This window comes from Hippopotamus amphibius, unplaced genomic scaffold (assembly GCF_030028045.1).
Source record: "Hippopotamus amphibius kiboko isolate mHipAmp2 unplaced genomic scaffold, mHipAmp2.hap2 scaffold_248, whole genome shotgun sequence".
Lineage (NCBI taxonomy): Eukaryota > Metazoa > Chordata > Mammalia > Artiodactyla > Hippopotamidae > Hippopotamus > Hippopotamus amphibius.
In genome coordinates this window covers 1,124-25,955 of record NW_026648369.1, presented here as the reverse complement: position 1 = coordinate 25,955, position 24,832 = coordinate 1,124, and the positions used below count along the sequence as shown (strand labels likewise).

Sequence of the window (24,832 nt, the reverse complement as noted above, 5' to 3'; positions counted from 1 at the left end):
TTCTCTTTGCTAATATTGAGTTTAAGAATGGACGTGTGGGGGGTGCTCTCTGGAGGGGAGGCTTCTAGGAGGAAGTCAGAGAGGAGAAATCTTTTTTTTCTTCACCAGGCTACGTTTGCCCATAATCTTTTTGAATTTGTGAAAATAACTCTCAGATCCCACCATTACCGCCTTTATGCACTACCGTGTGCCCCACCCTTACCCCAGGCTCTGAGGTCCCCTCCCAGTCTGGTCGGCAGTGCTCCAAGGAGGCTGACTTCCAGCCTGGTTGCTGCTTCTGGACTCTGGCACCCACCATGCTCACAGCTCTGCATCCCCCAAGAGGCAGGGCTCTGCTCTCCTCTCCTCTCCTCTCCTCTCCTCTCCTCTCCTCTCCTCTCCTCTCCTCTCCTCAAGACAGAGCCAGGTCTTGGTGGGTCATCTGCCACGAAAGTCTAGAGCCAGGGTGGCTGGGAACACTGAACTGGTATGACCTGGGGCATTTCCAGCTTGGGTCAAGTGAGTCCAGGGAGTTTGGGGTTGGTTTCCCCAGATGGGGAGATAGCAACTGTGGCTGTCATAGCTAATTCTTAAATTTTTATTTCTTTTTTGTTTATTTATTTATTTTTGCCACACCACGTGGCTTGCAGAACCTTAGTTCCCTGACCAGGGATCGAACCCAGGCCCCAGCAGTGAAAGCGCTGAGTCCTAACCACTGGACTTGGTGGCCAGGGAATTCCCTGTTGTAGTGAATTCTTAAAGCAATCCATAAAGCAGAAACCAACCAAATTCAGACCAGGCTAACTTGCGGCTTTAAGGAATTGTTTCAGGTGTAATGGAAGCTTGCTGAGGGCAGCAGGGGCTCCAGAATCTGTCCATGACTAGGGGGTGCTAGGCATGACTGTAGGTTACAAAAGGGGGGTGAGGGTGCACAGGGCACGTGTTCTGGGGCTCCATCAGCACATGCCCTGCACTCACTGAGGGAACATCATCTGTCTCTAGCTAAGAATGAAGGGGCGCTGACGGAGACGCTGCAGACACAGGCTCTCCAAGCCCCCGATCTCACGCTGGCTGGAGCACTGCTCCGTCCAAGGCACTGAACCCAGTTACTTTTGCATCTTTAAATTTCATTGATCCTCAGAACATCTGAGTGAGGTGCGTATCCTTACCCCATTTTACAGATAAGAAAACTGAGGCTCAGAGAGGTTGAGTAACTGAAGTCACCCAACTGGGATTTGTACCTCAGTCTCTCGTCTGCAGATCCAGTGCTCCCTCCACGTCCCTCCCCAGGTCAGCTACTAGGGCTTTAGTTTCCTCACCTGTAAACTGGGAACTACGGTAAGCAGGACCATCTCTGGGGCTTTTATGAGGATTAAAAGAGATAATCCCTATGACACCCTTAGCATGAGGTTAATGTCCAAACAACATAAGCTATTGTCATCATCACTCTCACCAGGAAAGTCCTTCCAAGCTGCCCTAGGACAAAACCCAAGCCTCCCAGGCCTCCACGAACTGCCCCTCCAGTCACCCCCCAACACCATCCCAGCACACTACGCCTTATTCCCCAACTGTCCCTGATGCCACTCCTTGATGCCACTGTTCATTCTGTTTCCTCTGCTGACTCACCCTTTGCCCCTGCCCATCAAAGGCTCAGCCTAAAGGCCTCCGTCTCTCTGAAGCCCAAAGGCTAAACTAATCTCCCTGTCTTCTGGGTCCCCTCAGCCAGTTGCATGGGCCATCGCTATTATCCCGGATTTCGCCCCTCACAACCCACCCTGTGAGGTCCATCCTCTTGGAATCTCCCTTTGATTGCTGAGGAAAATGGCAGAGAGAGTAACTTGTTCAAGGTCACAGCAAGGTCATATGGCAGAGCACTTGCACACCTTTTAACACATCTCAGAGTGAAGCTGAGCACCGTGATGGATATGGTACAGCACCCTGTGGAGGTCTGAATCCTCACTCTGTCTCTTACAAGCCTCTTACCTGAGAAGCTTCTTTAATCTCTAATCCTCAGTTTTCTCATCCATAAAATGGGACAATATAGAATGATATGTGGGACTGATGAAAGAATTGAATGAGGATATATGTAAAATGCTTAGCATAGTACCTGGCACATAGTAAGTGCTCAATAAATGCGAGCTGTTTCTAGGATTATTCCAGTCATATCTTGTTTTATTGAGCTTTGCAGATAATTTCATTTTTTACAAATTGAAGGTTTCTGGCAACCCTGCATCAAACAAGTCTATTGTTGCCATTTTTTCAATAGCATTTGCTCACTTCGTGTCTCTGTGTCACATTTGGGTAATTCTCGCCATAGTGCAAACCCTCTACCAGCAAAAAAATTATGACTTGCTAAAGGCTTAGATGATGGTTACTATTTTCAGCAATACTCACCATTTTTTTAATTAAAAAATTAAGGTATGTATAACATTTTTTAGACATAGTGCTATTGCAGACGTGTAAACATAACTTTTATATGCACTGGGAAACCAAAAAATGTGTGCAACTCCATTGATTGTGATAGTTGATTTATTGCAGTGGTGTAGAACCAAACCTGAAATTTCTCCAAGGTATGCCTGTATTTATTTCCTTCCCTGCTAAGAGTATAAGCTCTCTGAGGACAGAGACCACGTCCGGCTCACCTCAAGCAAGGGAGATGCTAATCAATGTTTGTTGACATTGAATGAGTGACCTGGTGAGACCTGAGGGGTTGCAGACTTGAATGGTTCAGGGGAACTCAGTAACAGGACAGTGTCCAGCATCATCAGAGAACTCGGGAGAAGATGTTTGGGAATGACCTCCATTATATCAGTGATTCGGAGGAGGAAAGAGTGAACCAACTAAGAGTTTACGTTTTATGTTCTAGGAAAGATCTGAGGCCATTCATAAAATTTTAAACCAGAGGATGATTAACTACCAAAACTCAGTTGAGCTCTAAGGTTCCTGGCGACACACACCAAGAGGAAAACACAGCAAGTCGCATAGTGCTCAGAGTCCAACAACAAAATACCATTAATTCTTCCACTCAAAATAATTCACAGAGCTTCTATTCCTTGCACCGTGTTTTGAACGCATAGGGTGACTCAGAGATGACTAACAACACACAGGTGGGTCCTGGAGAGGGAAAGAGCAGAGCCAGACGTCAGATAAGGTGAGGGGACAAGGCGCTGGGATACGACGAGAGGGTTCCAGGCGCAAACCATAGGCTTCAGTCGGCAACATTTCTAGAGCATCTACTAAGAGCCAGGCCCTGTGCTGGGGATCAGGGTGACAGGGCTGGAAAGGTCCCATGGCAGCCCAGAACCAAAATCAATGTTTTGGGTGATTTTATAAATGCCATCCTAAACCGGAGCTGAACACTGAGAAAAATCAGAGCGGCATGGGGGAAAATTCCATTGGAACGACCATCATTCAGCCATTAGTTTCACTCAATCTTTCTTCTCCGAGAAGGAAAACGCGAAATTGTAAAATTGCCAAATACGTTCAGGTTCAACCAGAGTGAATCTGATTGTGCCGTGTGTTACCCAATGAGTCATAGGCTGTCAGTGCGGGAAGGATCCCAAAGGACTGATGATTCCACACTCAGAAATGGCAAAGGGATTTGTTTGGGGCCAGAAGGCAGGTCCCAGGTGAGCTGAGCCTAGGAAGACATGAGGCCCCGATTCCTGTTCCAAGCCTCACAGATGCATTCATTCCTAAGCAACGTGCACCAAACTCCCGCTGAGTGTCTGGCCCTGCACTTGGCACCTGAGCTACAGAGGTAAGTCCTAACTCCTGCCTTCAAGTGGGGGACACAGACGAGTGAAAAATTCCAATGCAGTAAGGTAAGCCGGGAGCCCTGAGAGCCAAAGGCAGAGGCAAATCTGAGAAGCAGAGGCAGCCCTGGGAGTCAAACAGTAGGTAGCCAATCCTCATACAGAGCTTATTCTGTGCCAGGCACTATTCTAAGCACCTTATGGATTTAATCCTCACAACAACCCAGTGATGTCAAGCCTGTTATTGCCCCCCCCATCTTACAGATGAGAAAACTGAGGCACGGGGAGGTTAAGCACCTTGCCCAAGGTCACACAGCTAGGAGATGGAGGAGCTGGGATCCAAACCCAAGCAGTCTGGCTCAGAATCTGCTCCCAACTCTATAATAAACCACTCCACGTAATCCAGACTGGGAGCAGGGGTGATCCAGAAAGGCCCCCTGGAAAAGATGAAGCCCAAGTTTTAGGGATGAGTAGGAAGGAGTTAGCCAAAGAAAGGGGCAGGGAAAAGAAGTGCATTCCAATCAGAGGGCACAGCACATGCAAAGGCCTGGAGACGTGAAAAAGCCTGATGCACCACGGAATGGCTATAATTCAGCAGGCTTAGAGGGCAGGAACAGGGGGAAGAGGGGAGAGCAAAGAGTGCAAGGCTCTTTCCTCCCCATTTAGCAGCTTGGTACTATTATCCATTATCCAGAGCCTAATATATACTCTGATGTACAAACAGTACAAATACATTATTGAAGCTCTCAAGGTGTTGGTATGAAGAGATGGGATTTCTTTGTGTTTAAATGAATAAAGATGACCTCAAAGAATAGGCAGGAAGGAAGTAATACCTTGTGCATTTCCACAGGATAAGTCTGTTCTCTCTAATCCGTACTGTCCAAGTCCATTACCTTGTACAGTAGTACCTAATTACTCTACCTTACAGAGAGATAGGCACACTAATTAGGAAAGATGTTAACTACCATAGTGAAAATATTCCAAAGCAAATGAAATATTACTAGGAGCAAAAGGGTGATTTGTTTCTGTGAATTGTGCTTTCAGATGAGATCAAAGAACGCTAAAGGCTTCGTTTTAATTATACCTGGAAGGATTTCTCATGCAAGCATCCCTTTTTCGGCTTTCATGCACACAGAGGTCTGTCTCCCATCCCCCACTGTGTAGAAATAAATAAATAAAAGGGTTTAAAAATCATATTTACTCTGATATCTTTGCATTACCCCCGTTTGAGTTTTTAAATTACTGTATTTTTTTCCAAGGACGATATAACTAAAAAGAAGGTTCATATTTTGAAGTGTATCTGTCTGATCATTGCACAAATGTTTTCAGAAGAAATCACTATATTTCTCCAAGATGGGTATGGGTTTTGTCATAGATCAAAGTGAGAGGGAGGAAAAAAAGATAAATCATCAGAGATCCAAAAATACTTTTCATTTGGAGAAGATATCAGGCCATTTCAATGGGGCTGATGGAGTCCCTGTTCTGTCTCCATTACCCGAGGCAGGCAGCCCCAGCCAAGAGCCAACTACCGAGATTATATTCCCCATAAGATGGTCCCCGATATATATATATATGTGTGATCTTCAACCTCTATTGATTGACCAATTTCACAAGCAAAGACTGGTGAAATGAAGCTGAAATGAACATCATGCTTTAACTCATTGAACCTATCAGGCCTGAGTTAATCTCACTGTCCACTGTCTCTGATAGAATTCAATTGATCAATCATGTTTCGGTGATAGTACCATTTCACTGGCTTATTGCTTCTTCATTTCAGAGCTTGACCTGTTAGATATACTTGGACTGGCTCGACTCCTCTTGGATACACAGAGATCAGCCTCTGTCTGCCAATGTGTGTCATCTCCTGTCCCAGCTGAAAAGAACTCGAGAGGCTTTTGTGTAAATCTGTGGTGTGTTTTTCCACCAGACACACACATCACTGGTGGATTTATGATGGCGTGGAACTGAACAAGCACACATTATAGAAGAGGCTCTTCACTCTGCGTGCAAGCACCATCATTCCCTTTTACATAGCTAAACTGATGTGCTTGGGCCTTGTACCCGGTGGGGGCATGTTCTTAGATCGGCCAGTGTGTGCACTCAGACAGAGGAAGGCCAGACAGCAATTCTAATAACAATCGCCACTCCTCAAGTATACATCGATGCTGACCTTTCACATTCATCAGCTTCTCTGATTCTCACCAGAACCTCAGGAGGTGGGCAAGAGATTATCATTCCTATTTACAGGCAAGAAAATGGGCTCAGAGAGGGGGAAGGGGCTTGCCCAAGGCCACACAGCAGAGCTATCAGGCCAGCTGAGCCTGAGAGCCCTGGCGTCTCAGCTCCCGAGTGCCTCTTACCCCACGGAGGCCGACCTCCAGGCAATTTCAGAACTGCCGAGTCACTCTGGGTACAGCACTCTGTCCCTGACTATGTGGACGAAGGAAACATCCTCGAAATTTGATTCAGAAGGGTTTCCCTGGTGGCGCAGTGGTTGGGAGTCCACCTGCCAATGCGGGGGATGTGGGTTCAAGCCCTGGTCCGGGAGGATCCCATGTGCTGCGGAGCAGCTGAGCCCGGGCACCATGGCTGTGGAACCTGTGCTCTAGAGCCCGCGAGCTGCAACTGCTGAGGCCCGCACGCCTGGAGCCCATGCCCCGCAGAGGGAGAGCCCACAGAAACGAGGAGCCTGTGCACCACAGCGAAGAGTGGCCCTCGCTCTCCACAACTAGAGAAAGCCCATGAGCAGCAACAAAGACCCAGTGCAGCCAATAAATAAATAAATAAATTTATTTTTTTAAAAATGAGGTTCAGAGAATTTTAGAGCTTACAGTGGATTCTAAGATCAGCCGCAGCGTCTTCTATAGCTTAGAAACTGAGACCAGAGGCCAGTAAACAGTTTTCCAGAGTCACCAAGACACTCAGCAGCCCAATCAGGACTCAAACCTGGATCCCAAACCCTTGGCCTAGGATTCTTCATGCATTCTCTCAATGCCTCCCCTGATTCACGCCAAGCCAATGAGCTCTTACCAACAGAGAACTTCATTCTCCTCTCTCAACATGGCCCAATGTGCTGCTTTGGTTCCTTTGTGGCATTTAATTTAATTTTCCCAACTGCAAGCCAAGATGTGCTTTGGGAAATCAGGGGACGGGGCTCCACCCGGCTGTCTGCCTGGGGGTGGTGGCTCTTGGAGCCACAAGGCTGAGCCCAGCATGCGGGTCTCTGGAGGAGGCCGGGGCAATGACAGTTTGCAAATAAGCCTTGCATCTGCTTAGAGCTGGCAGAGTCTGCAAACACACTAATGGACTTTCCTCTGCCCACAGGGAGCTGCGGAGAAGCAATCAATAAAGTAGGTGCCTCTGGGGGGAGCCATTGCTGAGGCCAGAGATGGGGCTGAGATGAAGAGCTTGTTGAGGGTGGGGGGAAGGGTTTCTGGGCCTCCAACTGCAGCATGTTGCCCCCTCTGTACACCTTCCAATAACCCCAGTCCCTACATGCCACGTCCCCCAGTCTGTGTTCCAAAGAGTTGGGCCCTTGTCTGATTATATGAATACACTTACAATTCAGTCCAGACACAGAACGGTCATGGGGTGGCAGGGCTCATGTGGCTGCTGTGGCCACAAAGCAGAGACCCCCCTGGAAGGGGATGAGAAGAGGCCCAGAGACCAGATGGAGGCCCTTGCCCAGGAGAGTGTGCATGGCAGGAATGGCTACCCAGATTCAGAGGCAGGTTCAGGAGATGAAGAGGGAAAGCCGGCTAGAGTTAGAGACTCACTGGTAGTGGAGGACAGGACGCACCTCTGAACTCCCCTGTTAGACATTCTGGGCTGCCACCCACGGATGCCCCATCTCACTGAGAGCAAAATCCACAGTGGGTCACGGCTTACAAGGCCTACTGTATCTGGGTACCCTGCCCTGCAGCCCCACCTACCTGACCTGCCCTCCCCCCACTCTGCTCCCACTTACTCTGCTCCGGCCACACCGGCCTCCTTGCTGTCCCTCAGTCATGCCGCCACACCCCTACCTCACTCAGACCTTGGCATGTGCTGTTGCCTCTCTCTGGAACATCCCTCCCCTAATATCTGTTTGGCTCCCTCCTCCCTCCCCTAGGGCAGGGGTCCCCAACCCCAGGGTCGCGGGCTAGTACCCGTCCACGACCTGTCAGGAACCCGGCGGCACAGCAGGAGGTGAGTGGCAGGCAAGCTAGCAAAGCTTCACCTGCTGCTCCCCATTGCTCCCCATCACTCGCATTACCACCTGAACCATCCCCCCACCACGCCCCTGTCTGTGGAAAAACTGTCTTGCATGAAACCAACCCCTGGTGCCAAAAAGGTTGGGGACCGCTGCCCTAGAGTCTCTGCTCAAATGACATCTCATCATTTTGACCACCCTTCACAAACCAGCATATATCCTACCCCCGGCCCCACTTCATTCTCTATCTCCTTACCCAGTTTTGCTGTCCTCCAGAACACGTAACAGCATGTTGTTTATTTTCCTTTTTTTTTTTTTTTTGACCACCCCTTGCGGCTTGAGGAATCTTGGTTCCCCAACCAGGGACTGAACCCGTGCCCTCAGCAGTGAAAACGTGGAGTCCTAACCACTGGATGCCAGAGAATTCCCTATTTTCCTTATCTCTTTATTCTCTCCTCCCTCATTAGAATGTCACTCACGAGGGCAGAGGTTTTTGTTTGTCTTGTTCATTGCTGCGTCCCCACCACCTAGAATAATACCTGGCGCGTAGCAGGCACACAATAAACACTTGTGGAGTGATTAGTTAAAAGTGGACATTTCATTGAAATTCAAAAAAAAAAAAAACACCCACAGGTACAAAGAAGACAGCCACAGCCACTCCTTGATGACCCCCTGTCGTGAAAGAGTGCTCCCTCCCTCCCTGGGGGCATCTGATGAGGCTCCTTTCCATGCTTGCCCTGGGGCTTGGGAGACAGAACTCCCTCAGGGAAAAGAAAGGGGGCCACCAGGCCTTGCCCACCACAGTGCCCAGCTCTGAGTCAGGAGCCAGTAAATGGATGAATGACTCTCTAAGGGGGAGGCCCGGCCTTGGAAGAGTTTAAATGACAAAGATGGTAGCATACCAGGCACCAGCTCTGGCTCTGCCACTTGCCAGCTGTGTGACCTTACACAGCTCATCTCATCTGTGCAATGGGGTCAATAAATTCTGCCAGGCATGCAGCGCTGGGTCAGAGCAAGCAAGCCAGGGGCACCCCAAATGAGACAGTGTCATCTGCATGCAAACATCTCGTGTCAGCTGATGAGGACAGGGAGCAAGGACAGGAAAGGGGGAGCCATTTGCCTAATTAAAAAGGACAAGGTGTGTACAGAGAGGAGCACCTGGCTAAGCTGCATCCCTTGGTTCAAGCATTCACTCATCTTTTGCAGGTGCTCCAACCCCTAGCATAGCCATATAAGGGGAGCCCATTCCCTCGCAGGGGGACAAAGCCTTCACACGGAGTTAGGATTCAAGCATGGGAAAGTACCCTAAGAGGGCCCTGAAGAGCAGGCAGTGGGGACCAAGAGACAGAATCTATCTGGTGTTGGGGGTCAGTGAGAGGGGTCAGGAAAGGAGGAAACAGCCGGCATTTGAGCCAGGATTTGGACTTGTGGCATGAGAGAGGACGCAGAGGGCATCCCAGGCAGAGATAAATGTGGGTGGAGCTCTCACCAACTGTTCCCTGGGAGCCTGGCACCTATGGAGGAGGCCCAGATACACATCGGGCCATGCTTCTCTGTCTCCCCAGCACAGGGTCTTGCACACAAAATGCACGATATATGCAGATTTTCCTTTTTCAAAGAGTCACAGAACTTCCCAAAGGAAGAGACCCCAAAGAGAAACTCATTTGCTGCAGTGGATCTCAACAAGAGTGATCAGATCAGAGGAGATTTTGGAAATCTGTGAGTTACTGTTGTTTGTGGAGCAGTTGTTGCATTTAGTGGTTGGAGCCAGGGTGCTCCCCAGTCCAGTCCAGCCCAGTGAAGGATTACCCTGCATCCCACACTTCTTTGGAATGATACATCATATATTCAAGTTGGTGAAAACTCTCCTTATAAATATCTGAGCCATGAACCTAACTCTATTTTACTTATATACACAAACTTCGTATTTTAATTTACACTGAATTTTCCAGGAATACAACCATCACATACATCGAGGGAAGATTATGCTTTGTTTTGGTTGGAATTTTATCAAGACATGTTCACAATTTCAGAAAATCAGTTTGCTGATGGCAATACCACCAGAGGTATTTGTATTGCCAGAGAACACAGCTGTCCACATTTGTAGCTGCCACATTCATGGTGATTCTACACGTAAGTGCAAGCAACTGACTACTTTATTATGTCTTCTCGTGTAGTCAGGGCTGAGCATTTACATAATGAAATACATCATTTAATTATGATTTTATTTTTCTTTCCCCTTTTTGTTATAATTGGGGCATTATATTGATTTTTAAATTATGTGTTTAGGTAGGTTATATTTTCTCTAATTTCATTTTAGGATAGCAAAGGCAGCACTACAAAATACTTGTTTTAAAGAGGGGAGATTGAGTTGACAGGATTTAAACTCACTGTATACAATTTCCAAGGCTCCTTCAGCTCTGCCAATTAGGACTATCTCCTATTAAGGACTATCTCCTATTAGAGTCTATCATCCTAATCTGTCTTTCTGAAAAAGGGATATCTCCAGGGAGAGAAAGGGTTCTCCAGACCCCTCTGAGGAACAGGAAGACAGGTGCCAAAATTAACTATAAAATAAATGTACTTCCTCAGGCATGACTAGTAAGAGCTTGTTCCTAAAAGACAACACTGGATTCCCTGTCTCCTTTTTAGCAACCTAATTCCAGGTACAATAATCCAGCTAGGACAGAGTCAAGATGGGACCAGGTTTCTGCAGCAGCTTCCCCCTCCTGCCGGGTCTTCTCTTAGCCATCTGCATCAAGGCAGAGAACAAAAAGCCAGGGGAAGAAAAGACATCTTGACAAATCAGTGTTCCTGCTGCCCTTCAAACATGCAGAATGAGCTTTGGAGCTTGGAGAGCAAGGAAGGTGGGACGAAGACCAGGTGAGGTGTAAGAGCAGGGGAGGAGCTGCAGGGGGATTATGTGCTACCTCTGCCATTAACAGTGATTAAGTGCACAGGCTCTGAAACCAGACTGCTGGGGTTTGAATCCCAGCCCTGCAACTTACTAGCTGCATGGCCCTAGACTGATTATTTAACCTCTCATCTTTTCCATCTGCCAAAGGGCAACAGTAATAGTACCTACACTTCTTAAGGCTGGTGTTGCGCATGGTGCCTATCACACAGTGAGTGCTTCAGTCTCAATGTCAGCTGCGCTGGTTACACTGCAAGACTGGGCTGGGAGCTGAGAAGTGGGTCCTGGTTCCCTCTCCCCTGTGGACCACCCACACTCAACTGGTTCTCGGAGACCATCAATTCCAACTCCCCCATTTTACAGACGAGGACACTGAGGCCAAGAGAGGGGATAAAGATGCACAGAGCTCACACAGCAAACTAGTGTTAGATTCCCAACCTAGACTCCTTCCACAACATCGTGCTGCTTCTTTAACACACTAAGCATCAGTTTGTACATTTGTGAATAAGAGTGGCTGTCACAGGGTGGCACCAGGGATCACTGAATGCAATGACGGGTGAAAGTCCTCAGCAAGCCGTTATTAAGCCTGTGCCAACTCAAGGAACTCAGGCCATTACTCAGCACACAGTAGGCGCCTGACACATATTTATCATATGCCTAGCACGTGGCCAGTAAGGTCCCCAAGGTCAAGGGCCTTTCATATCAGAGTACCTGACACATGGTTGATTCTCAGTAAATATTGGTTGAGTGAATGAATGAATGAATGAATGAATGATAGAGTGCCTGAAAAGAGAGAACTAGAAAGGGAGGTGGGGTGGGGGGAGGAAAAGGAACCCTTTGGTTCTCTAACTAGAGGGAAAGCAAGAGATTGAGAAGATGGAAGAAATGCATCCCCTTATCCACTCCTTCCACATCTGTGCTCTGTGCCAGTCCCCAAGCTGAGCACTGAGGGAGCAAATGGGATGAATCGGAAGTGGCCCCTGCCTTGGAACTCATCAGCAGATGCAGGAGGCAGAAGAAGGCTGCAGGGGCTCAGAGGCAGCCGTGTGGCTGGCAACCTTCTCTGTGGGGACAAGGAGGGCTTCTTGTGGGAGAGGCCATGCCACAAAGAATGGGGATGCAGACAGAGGACAAAGATGGAAGGAAGGCCCTCTCTCCAGAGCAGAGGGCACGGAGACAGCATCATCACATGCGGTGGGCCGAAATGCAGCCCTGAATTTGTCAAACCATGCCCCGAGAGGCAGGGACGCCTTTGTGCCTTTTTATACTTTTCCACTGGAGCAAAAGACAAAAACCGATGTCGGGGCATCACTCAGCAAGACCAGAAATCCCTTTACACCCAGAGGCAGAGGGAAGAAGAGGCCGCAGGGACACCAGGAGGACGGGCCAGTCCAACAAGGGAGGCAAGGAATTTATGAACCCCCAGCCCAATTCTGGACTGCGTTCCAGGGGGAGAGCGGTGCGCCTCATCCACCCCAGCACCTCGGTCCAAGGCGGCCCGGCAGCCCGGCCTCTCCTCCGCCGGCTCGGGGCGGGGCGCGGGGGTGGGGTGCGGCGCCCAGCGTCCCTCGAGCTCCTGACACTCGCTGGGCCGGTCCCCCGCCGCCGGGGCCCCTCGCCTCGGCGCGCATCATCTGCTCCGCTGCCCAGCTCCCGGCTGCCGCCGCGCCCGCGCTCCCCGGGGCCCGGAAAGCTGGCATCCGTTGTTACCATAACAAACTCAATTGTTCTCAGCAGGGCCCCAGCAAATAAAGTCATTCATTACGGGCCTCTCCCGGCCGCCGTGGGCTGCGCGGCAGTCAGCGGGCCGCCCGCCGCCCCCTCGCGGGCCGAGACACGCGCCAGCGCGGGTACCTGCCGGGGCCGGGCCCGCGGCCGCCACGCTGGGCCCGCGGCCCCGCCGAGGCCGCGCCGGCGGGGGGAGCGCCGGCCGCGGATTAGTTTTATCTCGGCACGTCAATTGACTTATACTGATTGGCTTCCTGCCGCCAAATGTCAATTAAATTGCAAATGCTTGGCGGAGGCCGGGCGGGCCGCCTCCTGGCCGAGGGCGCCGCGCGCCGCGCTCTGACGCGGTTGGATTTGTTTCTCCTGCCACCCCGCGCAGGCGAAGCGCGAGGCCCTCCTGGAAGAGGCCGGCCTCCCGTTCCAGGCCGCCGGGGCGCCCCGGGAGCCGAGCGGAGGAGCGGGGTCTGGCCTCTCCCTCTCCCCAGGGCCCTCGGCCTCTTTATTCGCTGGGCGGCACGGCGCAATCCCTGAAAATTCCTCAGAGATCCCGGCAGGGGACTCCTGGTGCGACCTTGAGCAAATCTCCTTCCCCGCCCGGCTCGGGCCTGGCTTTCTTCGCCGGCCGAGGGGGCTTGAAGGAGATGGCGGCGCGGGGCCTGCGTTCGGGTGCGCGGAGAGAGCAGGGTCCGCAGAACCACAGGCGTTCACTGGGCGCCGACTCGGTGCCAAGTCCTGCATGGGCACGGGCTAATCTCAACAGCCCTCTGAGGGAGGCATTAGTAGCCTGCTTTCCCAGGCAAGAGAACTGAGGCACAGGTTAGGGAAGTGGCCAGCTGGGTTTCAGAATGGGCAGCCAGACTTCAGAAGCCTGTGGCTTCGTGATTGTGCGCTGTACTCACAGGGGAGGCACCGTGAAGAAATAAGAAAGGGAAAGGGACAGGGCACTAACCTAGACCTGGGCACCTGCCACTGCCAAGAACAGTTGTTCTTACCAGTTGTTTTACCTCCATATGGAATTCCCACAGTAACTGTATGACCTAAGGATTAGAGTCCCCGTTTTGCAGATGGGTAAATCCGTCCTTGGAGAAGTTAAGGAATTTGTCCAAGGTCACATAGCAGGCGCTTGAAATGAACTACAGCGACACTCATACCTGCATAGAGCCTGACAGCTTATAAAGCACTTCCTCACACATTGCTCCTTCCTAAGTTGGTACAAGACTTTGAGGAAGGGATTCTGCTCTCTCTTTGCCAATAAGGAAACCCAGGCCCAGCATGGCTTGCCCAAGATCACCAGCACTCAAATCCAAGGCCCTGTGATTCCCAGTCCTGTGCTCCAAGCCCTACCTCAAAGAGACCTAGAGCAAAAATGACTCAGGCACAGGTCCCGCTCACCCCGTCTCCCCATTCTGTGGGGAGATACAGAGGGGTACACAAGTCATAACTGGAGTCAAGCTGGAAAGTGCTTCGGGTCATGGGAAGAGCCGGAAAGGGGGCTCCCAAGAAAGAAGGCATTTTCAGGAAGGACCATACATTAGGCCCCCAAAGAGATTTGGCAGGTTTTCCTCCACTGTCTCCCATAAAACCTCCCCCTTTGCTGCTTCTGTCTACCTCCTTAAAGCTCTGTCTTGGGAGAGAGGTAATCAGGTTCTTAACTGATAAAATGTGCCAGCGTTTAAAAGATACAAACCTGACCAATCGTTCTTTTCAGAAAAGACATGTTAGTGGAACAAAAGCACCATTCAGAAGTGCTGGGTGGCGTTTGTGTCTCAGACAGAAAGGAAACGCAGAGAGAGAAGATGGAGGAGGAGGGAGGGGGGAACAGCAGGGAGGAAGGAGCAGGCAGGATCTGGAGATGGAAGGGTTGTTCGGGCTCATTGCATCCAAATCGAAGACCCAGAGGGCAGGGTCCTGACTGAGATCATACAGCAAGATAGTGGGAAACTGGAGCCAGGAACCCAGGCCTCTCCACCTTGAGACAGGCTCATCCTGCCTCTGCAAACTGCCCGCAGCTACAACTGAAATTGTTCGTTTCTGAAACAAAGTGGAGCTAAAATTCTGCCAATGTAAATTCTGATGCGTAAATTCTTCTGACCCTAGCCTGAATAATCCTATCATTAGACTTGGCAATATAAATAAAATAATCATTTAAAAAAGAGAGACAGATGGGAATTCCCTGGTGTCCAATAGTTAGGACTCGGCACTTTCACTGTCGTGGCCTGGGTTTGATCCCTGGTTGGGGAACTAAGATCCCACAGACTGCAAGGCACGGAAAAAAAAAAAAAAAAAAAAGAAGGAAAGACAAAGAGAAAACAAAAGAGCTGGGAATTTAGAACGTTCTCAACAAGATCTTCTTGAGGAATCTGGATTCAGGGTAAAAACTCTGCTCTGATGATAAAAATAATAATAGCTGATATTCTTAAAATTTGCCATGTGTCAGAGCTGATCAAAATATTATAGATAACGTTTTTTAATTACCAGGAATTGCAGGGATTATTATCCCCTTTTGAGAGATGAGGAAACTGAAGCACAAAGAAGTTCAGGCCCTTTTCAAAGCTCACACAGCTAGTAGGTGGCAGGGCTGGGCTCAAACTCCAGTCCACCCACTGTGCTACGTTGCTGTGGTGTAAAGTCCACGGGTGATCAGCCAACTGCACTTGAAGGTGACCAACTGGAACATGTGACAGGGAAGCGTGCACAGCAGTGTTTGGGGAAGCCTCAGAAATGGCTGAGTACCTGAATGAGGAAGTGGGCTCTGCGCATAAAAGGTGGGCACGAAGGCCCCTATTGGAGAGAGCTGAGGACATTCCCACTGATGTCTTCCTGTGCGACACTCTGTGAGAGACAGACCAGGGTGGCAGGTAAGGCTACTCTGGAGCCAGCTGTCCAGGGGCCAGTCCCAATAGTGCCACTGTGGAGCTGTGTGACCTTGGGCAATTTCCTGGATCTCTCTGAAACTCTGTAAAATGGGGATGGTAAGAGTTTCACCTAGTACAGTGGTGGTGAGTATTAAATGCATGAATAGTTTAAAATATATATGGCAAACACTCGATAAGTCACAGTTCCCATTTGAGGCTGTGATCTATATACACCTGGAGCATATGCTCAGGTAAGGCAGGCAGAACAAGGGCTCTAGGCACCAGCACGCAGAGCTGTGCATGCATGTGTGTGTGTGCATGCATGTGTGTGCATGTGTGTGTGCATGTGTGTGTGTGCATGCGTGTGTGTGTGTTCAGACCATGGGAGAGCCTCTCCCCCTCTAGAATGGTTGTCATGAAATCCTTTCTGTGGAGCCACACAGCAGCGCTAGAGGATGGAGATGCTGGAGTCAGGCAGGAGTGAAAAGAAGAAGCCTTTGGAAGAAGGAAGGAGGCTCTGGGTTCTACTCAGCAGCCTGCACCCACTGACTAAATGGGCTCCCAGCTCCTGTGACATCCAGTCCCTATTCAGTACATATTTGTTACCAAGAACCAGCCCTGTACTGGGCACTGGGCCACAACGGTGACCACTACTGACACTGTTCCTTCCCCCACGGGGCTCACAGTCTCCAGGGAAGACAGATGAGTGACAAATGCGATATTTTTGTCAACAGGCACGTTCCATGTGCTGCAGGTGGGGCCAGAGGAGCTGGCAGGAGTGAGCCTTGAGGAAGCCTTCCCTTTTAGGAAGTGACACGAGCTGCATCCTGAAGTTGTGGAACATCAGCTGGGCAAATGGTGGAGTGGAAAAGGGGGCCAGTTTCCAGGTGGTGGGAACAGCATTATCATAAAAGGCATCTTTACAGAGCACGTATCATGCACCGGGGTCCTCCAGGGCACTTTGTGTGCATTACCTCATTCAATCCATGTAACAACCCAATCATAGCACAGTGGATGTCCCTGTTTTACAAAGAGGGAAACCGAGGTCAAATAACTTGCCCAAAGTCACACAAGTAGGTATTGGTGGAATCGGCTCCAGAACCCTTGTTGCCTGACTCTACAACCCATGCATGTAACCCTTAGGCTGCAAGCAGGAAAGAACAAGTGGTGTTCAAGGGATGCAAAGAGGTTTGGTACAACTGGGGTGAGCATGAAAAGATGAGGGTGGAAAGGGACGAGGCTCGTGAGATGGGCACGAGTCTGACCACAGAAGGCCTAGCAGCCTTGTTAAGAAGTTTGGATGATTTCTGAGAATAATGGGCAGATTTGAAGGGTGAAAGCCCTTCAGGTGAGTCACTGATCAGAACTGTATTTCAAAAGTGCCCCTTGGGCTACTATGTGGAAAGTGGACTGTTCGGAGAAGTCAGTGACATTGGAGGTGGGGACCCACTAGGAGGCTACAGCAATAGTCCAAAGGAGAGGGGAGGGTGCTTGGACCAAGGCAGTAGCAATGGGGACCAAGAGAAAGGAGCAGATTCATGAGATAGTTAGGACAGAGATGCAGTGACCTTGAGAAAACACCTGCCATAAGCTTTGATTTGTGGTCACAGGCAGAGGCACAAACTTTCTGAGCTGTGAGGATGGTGGAAGGCCTGCTTCTGGCTAACTTAAGTTGCCTGGAAAAATAATAAATAGCAACCCCTCCCTCTCCTACAGCACCAAAAGAGATTTCAAAGCATTTTCCAATCTGCTATTTTATATAACAGACTGTGAGGGAGATGTCACTGTAATCCCTGCAGATGGGAAGTGAGCTGCCCAAGGTCACACAGCCCCAGAGAAAGACCCTGAATTTAACCCCAACTCCAGTGCTCTCTCTGCACACCACAGAATGTCAGAGTCCAAAAGATCCCTTAAATCATCTGTTCAAATCTCCACATTTTAGCACAAGGAAATCAAGACTCAGAGAACAGTGACTTGCCCAAGGTCACACAGCCAGCAAGTAAAGGCTTAGAATAGAACTGAGAGGATTCAACTCCCAAAAAGGCTTGTATCAAGACATCTGTGCTGTGGAGGTGAAGAAGGACAGGTTTGATCCCCAATAGCAATGGCCCAGGCTCCCCCGCCCCGACTAAATGCTGACAGAGAAGTGAGACTCAGGCAAATGGTCAGCCTACCTGGGCACTGCTGCCCCCCACCGAGTTACAAGCATACCAAGCTCAGAAATGGTCAGTACATACTGTCCTGTCACCCCTCTTGTTCCTAACCCTGGACAGCAACTAAGCTGTCTTGGGTCGATGGTGCCACCTGGTGGCTGGTGCTGGGAAGTGTCTGACCCCCCTTGTCACTTTTTATCATCCTCTTTTCTAGTCTCTCTCGAAGGGCCATGCCTTTCTCCATTTCCTCTCATAGCTCAGTTCATCTCACTACAAGCTCATCTCCTCTAGCATTTTTCAATTCTACCTAAATGACCTTAGGAAATTCTCTTTTTCTTCCTCTCCTCCATTTTAGTCTATCAGTCCAAGGAAGGACTGATACAAATGATAAACTTGTACCAATGAAAATGAAAACTGGAAATTTCAAAGTGAAATTACACACACACACACACACACACACACACACACACAGAGAGAGAGAGAGAGAAATGTGACCAACCACTGGTATTCTGGAAAAACTCAGAAGCCCCAATGGAATCACTGGGGGCTTCTTTCAACTGCCTTTCACACCTGCTTTTCCTCAAAGGCCAGATGTCAAGATAAACCCTAAACCTACTTTATTCATTTTGTTTTGTTTCATTCCGCACCAACATTATTTGCTGGGGTTTTCCCCACTAAAACTATGCCCAGGGTGGGGGTCTCACAAGCCTGCCCTGAACGACTGCAGAGCTGAGCTGGGATGGGGAGAGATGGCTAGGTCCACAAACACCCACTCCCCATGCTCTTAGGGAGCACTAGGAAGCTGTTGTTGGCCCTAAAGGAGGCCTGCTGGACGGAGATCAGACCTCAAACCCTGCAGATATTCTGCTGGAAGTGAAAGGAGCCTCTATAGCTGTGCCGTTCTGTGGAAGTTCAAGCTTGGGAGAGGACTCAGAAGCCTTGCACACCCTAACGTGCTAGAGGACGGGCCCAGTGTCTTGTCACTCCTCCCCAGCTCAAAGGCCTGCCATGGTTCCCACCACCTTCAGGAAAAAAGAACAGGAGAAACTGATGGCACCTTTCTTCTAACAAGAACCACTTAACTGCTTTCCCTCTCTGTGCAAGAGACAAGCAAGCTCAGAGCCGGCAGCAGCCTGAAGCAGAGGTTCTCAAAGTCTAGTCCAGGGACCCCTTGAGCGATCCCCAGGACACTTTCGAGGGGTCTGTGAGGTCAAAGCTATTTTCATAACAATACAAGGTTGTTAATTGGCCTTCTTCACCCTGTATATGCTTTTCCAAGTATACAATGGAGTTTTCCAGAGGTTCTAGGATGTGTGATATCACAGCAGATTGGATACAGAAGCAGATATGAGAATACAGCTGTCTTCTATTAAGCCAGACACTAAAGAGATTTGCAAAATCATAAAACAATGTCACTCTAAATGTTTTGGCTTGGAAAATATAGTTCTTTGTTATTTCAAACTACATATTATTTATGTTACTTATTACTGCTATTTTTAATCAATAAATAAATATTTTAAGATTTTGTCCATTTTAATTAACCCACATAAATTCAAAGGCTCCTCGGGGTCCTTGATCATTTTTAAGAGTTTAAAAGGGTTCCAAGACTGAAAGTTTGAGAACCACCCGTTTAAAATAACGCCAAAAGGACTCGAAATGGGACCAGGAGAAGCTCAGAATCTTGGTACCAAAGAGAATCTTGATCCCATGTTTTAGATGAGGAAACTGAGGCCCAGAGAGAGAAAGGGATTTCCCCAGGGTCACCATAAGTCAGTCACAGACTGAGGACTGGAACCCAGAGCCCCAGGCTCCCTCCCCTGGGCTCCTTCCCCTGCCTCACGAGCCTCTCCCAGCTGGAGCACTGCAGGGTCCCAAACTGCAGATTCTGCAGCCAAGGATTAACCATATTCCAAAGGCAGAGAGAAAGGACCACGGGGCTCTCTGCCCTACAGGGCACCAGGGCATGGGGGTAGGGAAGAAGACCAAGTCCACTCCCCCTTGATCTCGAGACAGCCCTGGCAGGGGGCCTGCCCACCATGGATAAGACCATCTCCTCTGCCGTCCCCTCAACTGCTGACCCGCAGCTCTCCTTCGGTTGACCCCAGAGCCGACTCACTCTGCGGCCCCTGCGCTTTACATCCCCCAGGGCTCTCTGGGACACCGGTGCACAGTCCCGTGGGAAAAGCTGGTGGGGGAGGGGTGGAGGAAGCCTGGGTGAAGCAGGTGTGCAAACAAGGGTGGGGGGAGGGTGTTCAGTGGTATTGGCTCTCATGAGGGCGCTCACTCACTGAATCAAAGTGAAACTCGGGGACCTAGGGGCTAGGAGGAACCGAAACCTAACCCCCCACCCAAGGGACAGACCCTAGGCACCAGGGAAAGGCCCAAGGAGCCCCTCTGACTGACCACCTGGCCTCAGGTCCCCTGCTTTACCAAGGAAGCCTCGGACATTTGTCCGCCTGGGCTCGGCTGAGGTGCCAACGACTGCAAGGCTGGAAGGAGGAAGAGCAGCCAGCCAGCCTGGGAACTGAATGACCCCAATCTCACTGTCCTTCTGGGCCGCCAAGGGGTGGGGCTGCTTGGCCCCACCCTACTGCCTCCCCTGCCTCACCCACCTCCGGCCTGAGACCCTAACTACCCAATGCCCTGACCACACACACACACCCACACACACAGCCACATCCAGCTCGGTCAGGGCCCTGCCTCCCATAAGCTCTACCTGCCACAGGCTGGACTCAACCAGACTTGCTCTTCAGAGTCCATGCTAGGACTCCAGAAGCTCAAAGGCATTCAGGTAGAGAAAAAGAGAACACAGACGCCGTGAGCAAGGTGAGTAGGGGGCAGTCTGAGCACCATGGGCCCGGCAGGCCCAGGTGATTGCTGCCGTGTAGGAAAGCCCTCCCAGTGTCGCCAGATCTGATTTCTTTTTCCGGGAAAGGCTAGACATCCATATGGGAAGTCTCCTTATTTTTAAATGTTGGTAACTAACTCAAAATCATTTTAAATACAGGACAAGCCAAGTAAAGCATGACTAGAAGGCTGGCAACTGGGTTCTAAGTGATGCCTTCCAAGCAAGCATGTTGGTCCGGGCCCCTGCCCAGACAAAAAGAGAACTCGAGGAAGGGCCCCCTGCATGGCCAGCCTGAGGGTACATTCAGGGGACACCTGGTGAAGGGCACGGAGGGGACCTGCCCTGCTGAAGCCCCAGGAGAGACCAAGACAAAGTGGTGGTCATTTCCTTCTCTCTCTGCAGCGTCTGTCAGGTGTCCAGAGCTCCATGCTGACCTGGGATGAATCTGAGGGCCTCAGCCAGTTGTGAGGGGCCAATGGCCCAACTTTGAAAATCCCCCAGTGAGTGGACTGGCTCTGGAAACCAGGCCAGGTCAACAGACCGGCCTCCAGGACAGCACTCCAGGTGGAAGGCTTTGCCTGATAATGGCCCAGAGACAGGGGAGCTCAGAGACGGTGTGGGGACCAGAAGCACAGAAGGGGTGGGGAGGAGGAACAGGAGGCCAGGGAGGGAAGGTCAGGGCTCACTGTCAAGAGTGGAGCTCCAGGGGTGATAGGCTGATGGGGTCAGGTCAGGGTTACTGATGGCTTTCAACAGTGGGGGTAGCAGAAGGGCCGAGGAGAATGGAGGGGAGGAGGGGAGGTGAGAAACTGAGATCTGGCCCATCATATGGCAGTAGGATACCAGGGAATGTTCTGAGGAATCCATTCTGTCCCTCTAGGTTTTCTGGGTTTTTTCCATGTGACCAGGTCAGACCCCTTCTCTTCTCCAAGCCTGTTTTCCCATCTGAATAATGACTAGGAGACACATCCCAGATGCTCTCCAAGGCTCTTCGAGCTCCAAGACAAGGGCTGGTGAAAACCAAGCTGGTGACCCCAAATCCCTAGAGGCCCAGCCCTCCCAGGTCCAAGTGGTCTGCCTTCTGCCCTCCATCCTGGCGGTCTCCACCACCTTGTGTACCCAAGGCCTCACTTCATGGAAAACTGAGGCTTGACCCTTTTATTCTTCCATCAAGGAGCTGAAGGTCCTGAAGGAAAAGGAAGCAAAGGAAAGCAAGTGGCCCTTCCCTTTGCAGCTGACACCTGGGGGCGCTGTTGTTCAGTCTTGGCGCCCAGAGCAGCGGGCTGTTACAAACAGGAAGTCGGTGGGGGGCAGATCCGCCAGTTTTAGCTGCCAAAGAGAACTACCGCTGCAGCCTGCTTGCCCTCAGCCTGTGCCCGGCCTCACACCCTCAAGCCCCAGTCTCCCTCAGAGGCCATTTATTAAATACTTAACGACCTCCAGGCCCTGGAGCTAAACCCTTTGCCAGTATGACTTCATTTTATCCTCACAATAACACACAAAACTTGTGCCCCCTCTGCTTTCCAGATGGCAAAATGCAGGCTCCGAGAGATTAAGTAACTTGCCAAAGATTTCACCACACAAGAGTCCCCGAACCAGCTGGTCCCCAGGGCCTGTGAGCCTGGGTCCTCACCTCAACACCTCTCCTTATGTGGGGGTCTCCTGAGATCACTGATCTCTGGAATGGTGGTGCCACAAGGGTGCCTACAGCTTCCTCAGGAATCCTGACCTCTCCACGCATCCTGTTCCCTGCTGGGACACCTGGGAGGAGCCTCTGCATCTTCTGCTCCAGCCGGCTGCCTTCGGCCCTGGGCCCGGGAGCAGCAGACAGCGTCTGACTGTCAGTGAAAGAAGAGTGTCCTAAGAGAGGAAGGCCAGGGCCTGCCCAAGGTCAGAGCATCCCTGGGGTCCTGCGTGGTCTGTGAACTTCTGAAACCCCTTCCCTCCCTGAGATGGCCTGCTGGGCAGGGCTGAGCTGAGGCTCCCGGCCTGGGAGAAGGAGAGAGGGGAGCTGGTAAGAGAGAAAGCGAGAGCTAATATAAGAAAAGAGAGAGTGGATGAGTGTAGGGGCACATGAGAGAGAGAGAGAGAGAGGAGAGTGAATATGAGAAAAAGAAAGAGTGAGAGCTGAAACAGAGGACAGAAGCAGACACAGAGGAAGTCTTGATAAACAGGACATACATAGAGGCAGAGAGCACTGGATGAGATGTACCCCCAAACAAAAGACACAGGGACAGACACAAAGACAGAGAGGAGACAGGCACCTCCAGAAAGAGGAATGGATGTAGTCATGACAGGACCCCCCCCGCTAAATGCCCTCAAACTTCCCCATGAGGGTCTTGCTGGACTTGGCATCTTTTGAAAAGGACAGGCCCCTTCCTATGCCCTCTGCATAGGCAGAGGGCAGTCCAGCGCCCAGAAATCCCACCTGCAATGTACCCTCCCCTCCACTGCCCCAAAAGAAGCTTCTGGCCCCCACAGTCCGCACTGGTGCTGGATTGGCGGCTTTCTGAGCTAGTGAAAGGGATTCGCACCCGGCTGACCTCCGTGTGTTCAGGGCCTTTCAAACTGGGGGGATGAGGGGAGGGGGAGGTCGAGGGGACCTGAATGGGGGCCCTGGAGACAGCGGAAGGAGGCCCCACCGGAGATCAAAGGCCCAGAAAGGAACAGAGGGTCTGGGCTGCCCTTTCACCCACAGCTGCTATTCACGGCTCTGCCAAGTCCAGCCCCGCCACCGCCTCCTCTGGGCCTTCCTGCCCCGGGCTCTGTGCCCCCAGCCCGGCAGGATTCTTTAGGCCCATGCCCCAGCTTCCTCCACGGAAGCTCTCAGGACAGCCCAACCAAGAGAGGAAGCAGCATCTCACGGCTGGGCGGCACCCCAGCCTGACTCTCAGCCATCCACCAGCCTCCCGAGCTCTCTCTGCACCAGGCCCTGTGCCAAGGGGTTAGAAACATAGGTCATGTGGCCCCGCCCAGTCAAGCCCACGTGATGACGGACTCAGAGTCAGGCAGCAGGAGGGAAAACAAGTAGGCAGAACCACTTCCAGATGCCAGGCAGTCACAGAAGCACTTGTCACCCAGATTGTAACAGGCCTCAAAAGTCATGGAGTCCAAACCAGAATGCCTTCTTTGGCTCTTCTGCCCCTCACCCCTGCTCATACCTCCAATGAAGGGGAGCTCACTACCTTTCCAAGCTAATGCTTCTAACCTTAGCCCAGTCTGGGTGTTGTCTGAAAGCTGTTCCTTGCACTAGCCATGACCTGCCTCCCTGTAGCTTCCTTTAACCAGCCCCAGCTCTGCCCTCAGAGGTTCCATGCACCTTATCTGCTGCCTCAGCCGCAGAACCGTTCATCTGATTTGGACACAGTGGCCACACCCCCAAGGCTGGTCCTGGTGGCAAATGTCCCAGGGAGAATCCTAGAATTTCTAGACTAAAAGGGCCCTTGGCAATCCACTGGTCTTACAGTGTTCTACCTTGCTTGTTTTTGCTACAAAACTCTTTACTCAAATAGAGCTTTCCACGGAAGCCAAAAATACCAACAGAAACACTCCTGGTTGAGGAGACTAGAGACTCCCCCACACACACACCCTCCTCACTAATTGTGAACCCTCCGCAGGCACGTGACCAATCTAGTCCATCAAAGAGCATTTATTGAGCACCTACTATGTGCCAGGCACTTATATTCAAGCCATGTTATCCAATACAGTGGCCACTGGGCACATGTGGCTATTGAGCCCTTGAAATGTGGCTAGGGCAACTGAGGAACTCAAATTTTCATTTTATTTGACTTTAATTCATTTAAGTTTAAAAACAAGCCATGTAAGATACTTTTCCCTTCGTAAAGTGCCACTTCCTATGAGAAGTGCCACTTCCCAGATCCTTTTGGTCAATGTCGGCCCTTCCCTGCCCTGCCCTCCCACTCTGGTGTCATCCTCCCATCACAGTATCATCCCACACACTGCCCGTCAGAGGGACTTTGGGTTGCCAGTCTCACCCACCGGCCTACAAGGTCTAGAGGGCAGGTCCTCTGTGATGGAACTTTCCTACCACCCACCCCTGCACTGAGCCCTGGGCAGGAGCATGGTACCAGGAAATGCCCACAGGGTAAAACCCACGTCCAAGTGGGAAATGACCGTGAACCAGAGCTGAGCAAGCAACTCTACCCTGCGGAGCCTCAGTCGCCTCATCTGAAAAATGGGGATGGGGACCGTCAACCGTCTTCCTCCTGGCCCTCTATTACCTCTCTTGCCCCATGGTCCTTGCCTCAGGCTGCTGAGGGCTCCCGAGGAAAACGGTGCCATGGTCTGCAGCCTCAATGGGCCAGAATCCAGCGCACCAGCATTTCCCCTGTGTTTCCCCAGTGGCTGGTTCTTACTTTCCTGCCACACTCTTGGCAGCATCCAACCT

General features: G+C 50.9%; 1 protein-coding gene across 1 annotated transcript in view; it reads right to left on the bottom strand.

Moving 5' to 3' along the window:
• The window catches only part of LOC130843197 (paired box protein Pax-2-A-like), a gene marked incomplete at its 3' end in the record, with an annotated part of 60,030 nt that extends 47,490 nt beyond the window's left edge, over positions 1 to 12,540 (bottom strand). The window contains exon 1 of the mRNA XM_057719746.1: positions 12,323 to 12,540. Within this exon, the coding sequence (XP_057575729.1) occupies positions 12,323 to 12,540 (218 nt within the window). The remainder of the gene's footprint in view (positions 1 to 12,322) is intronic.
• Positions 12,541 to 24,832: the final 12,292 nt, after the last annotated feature.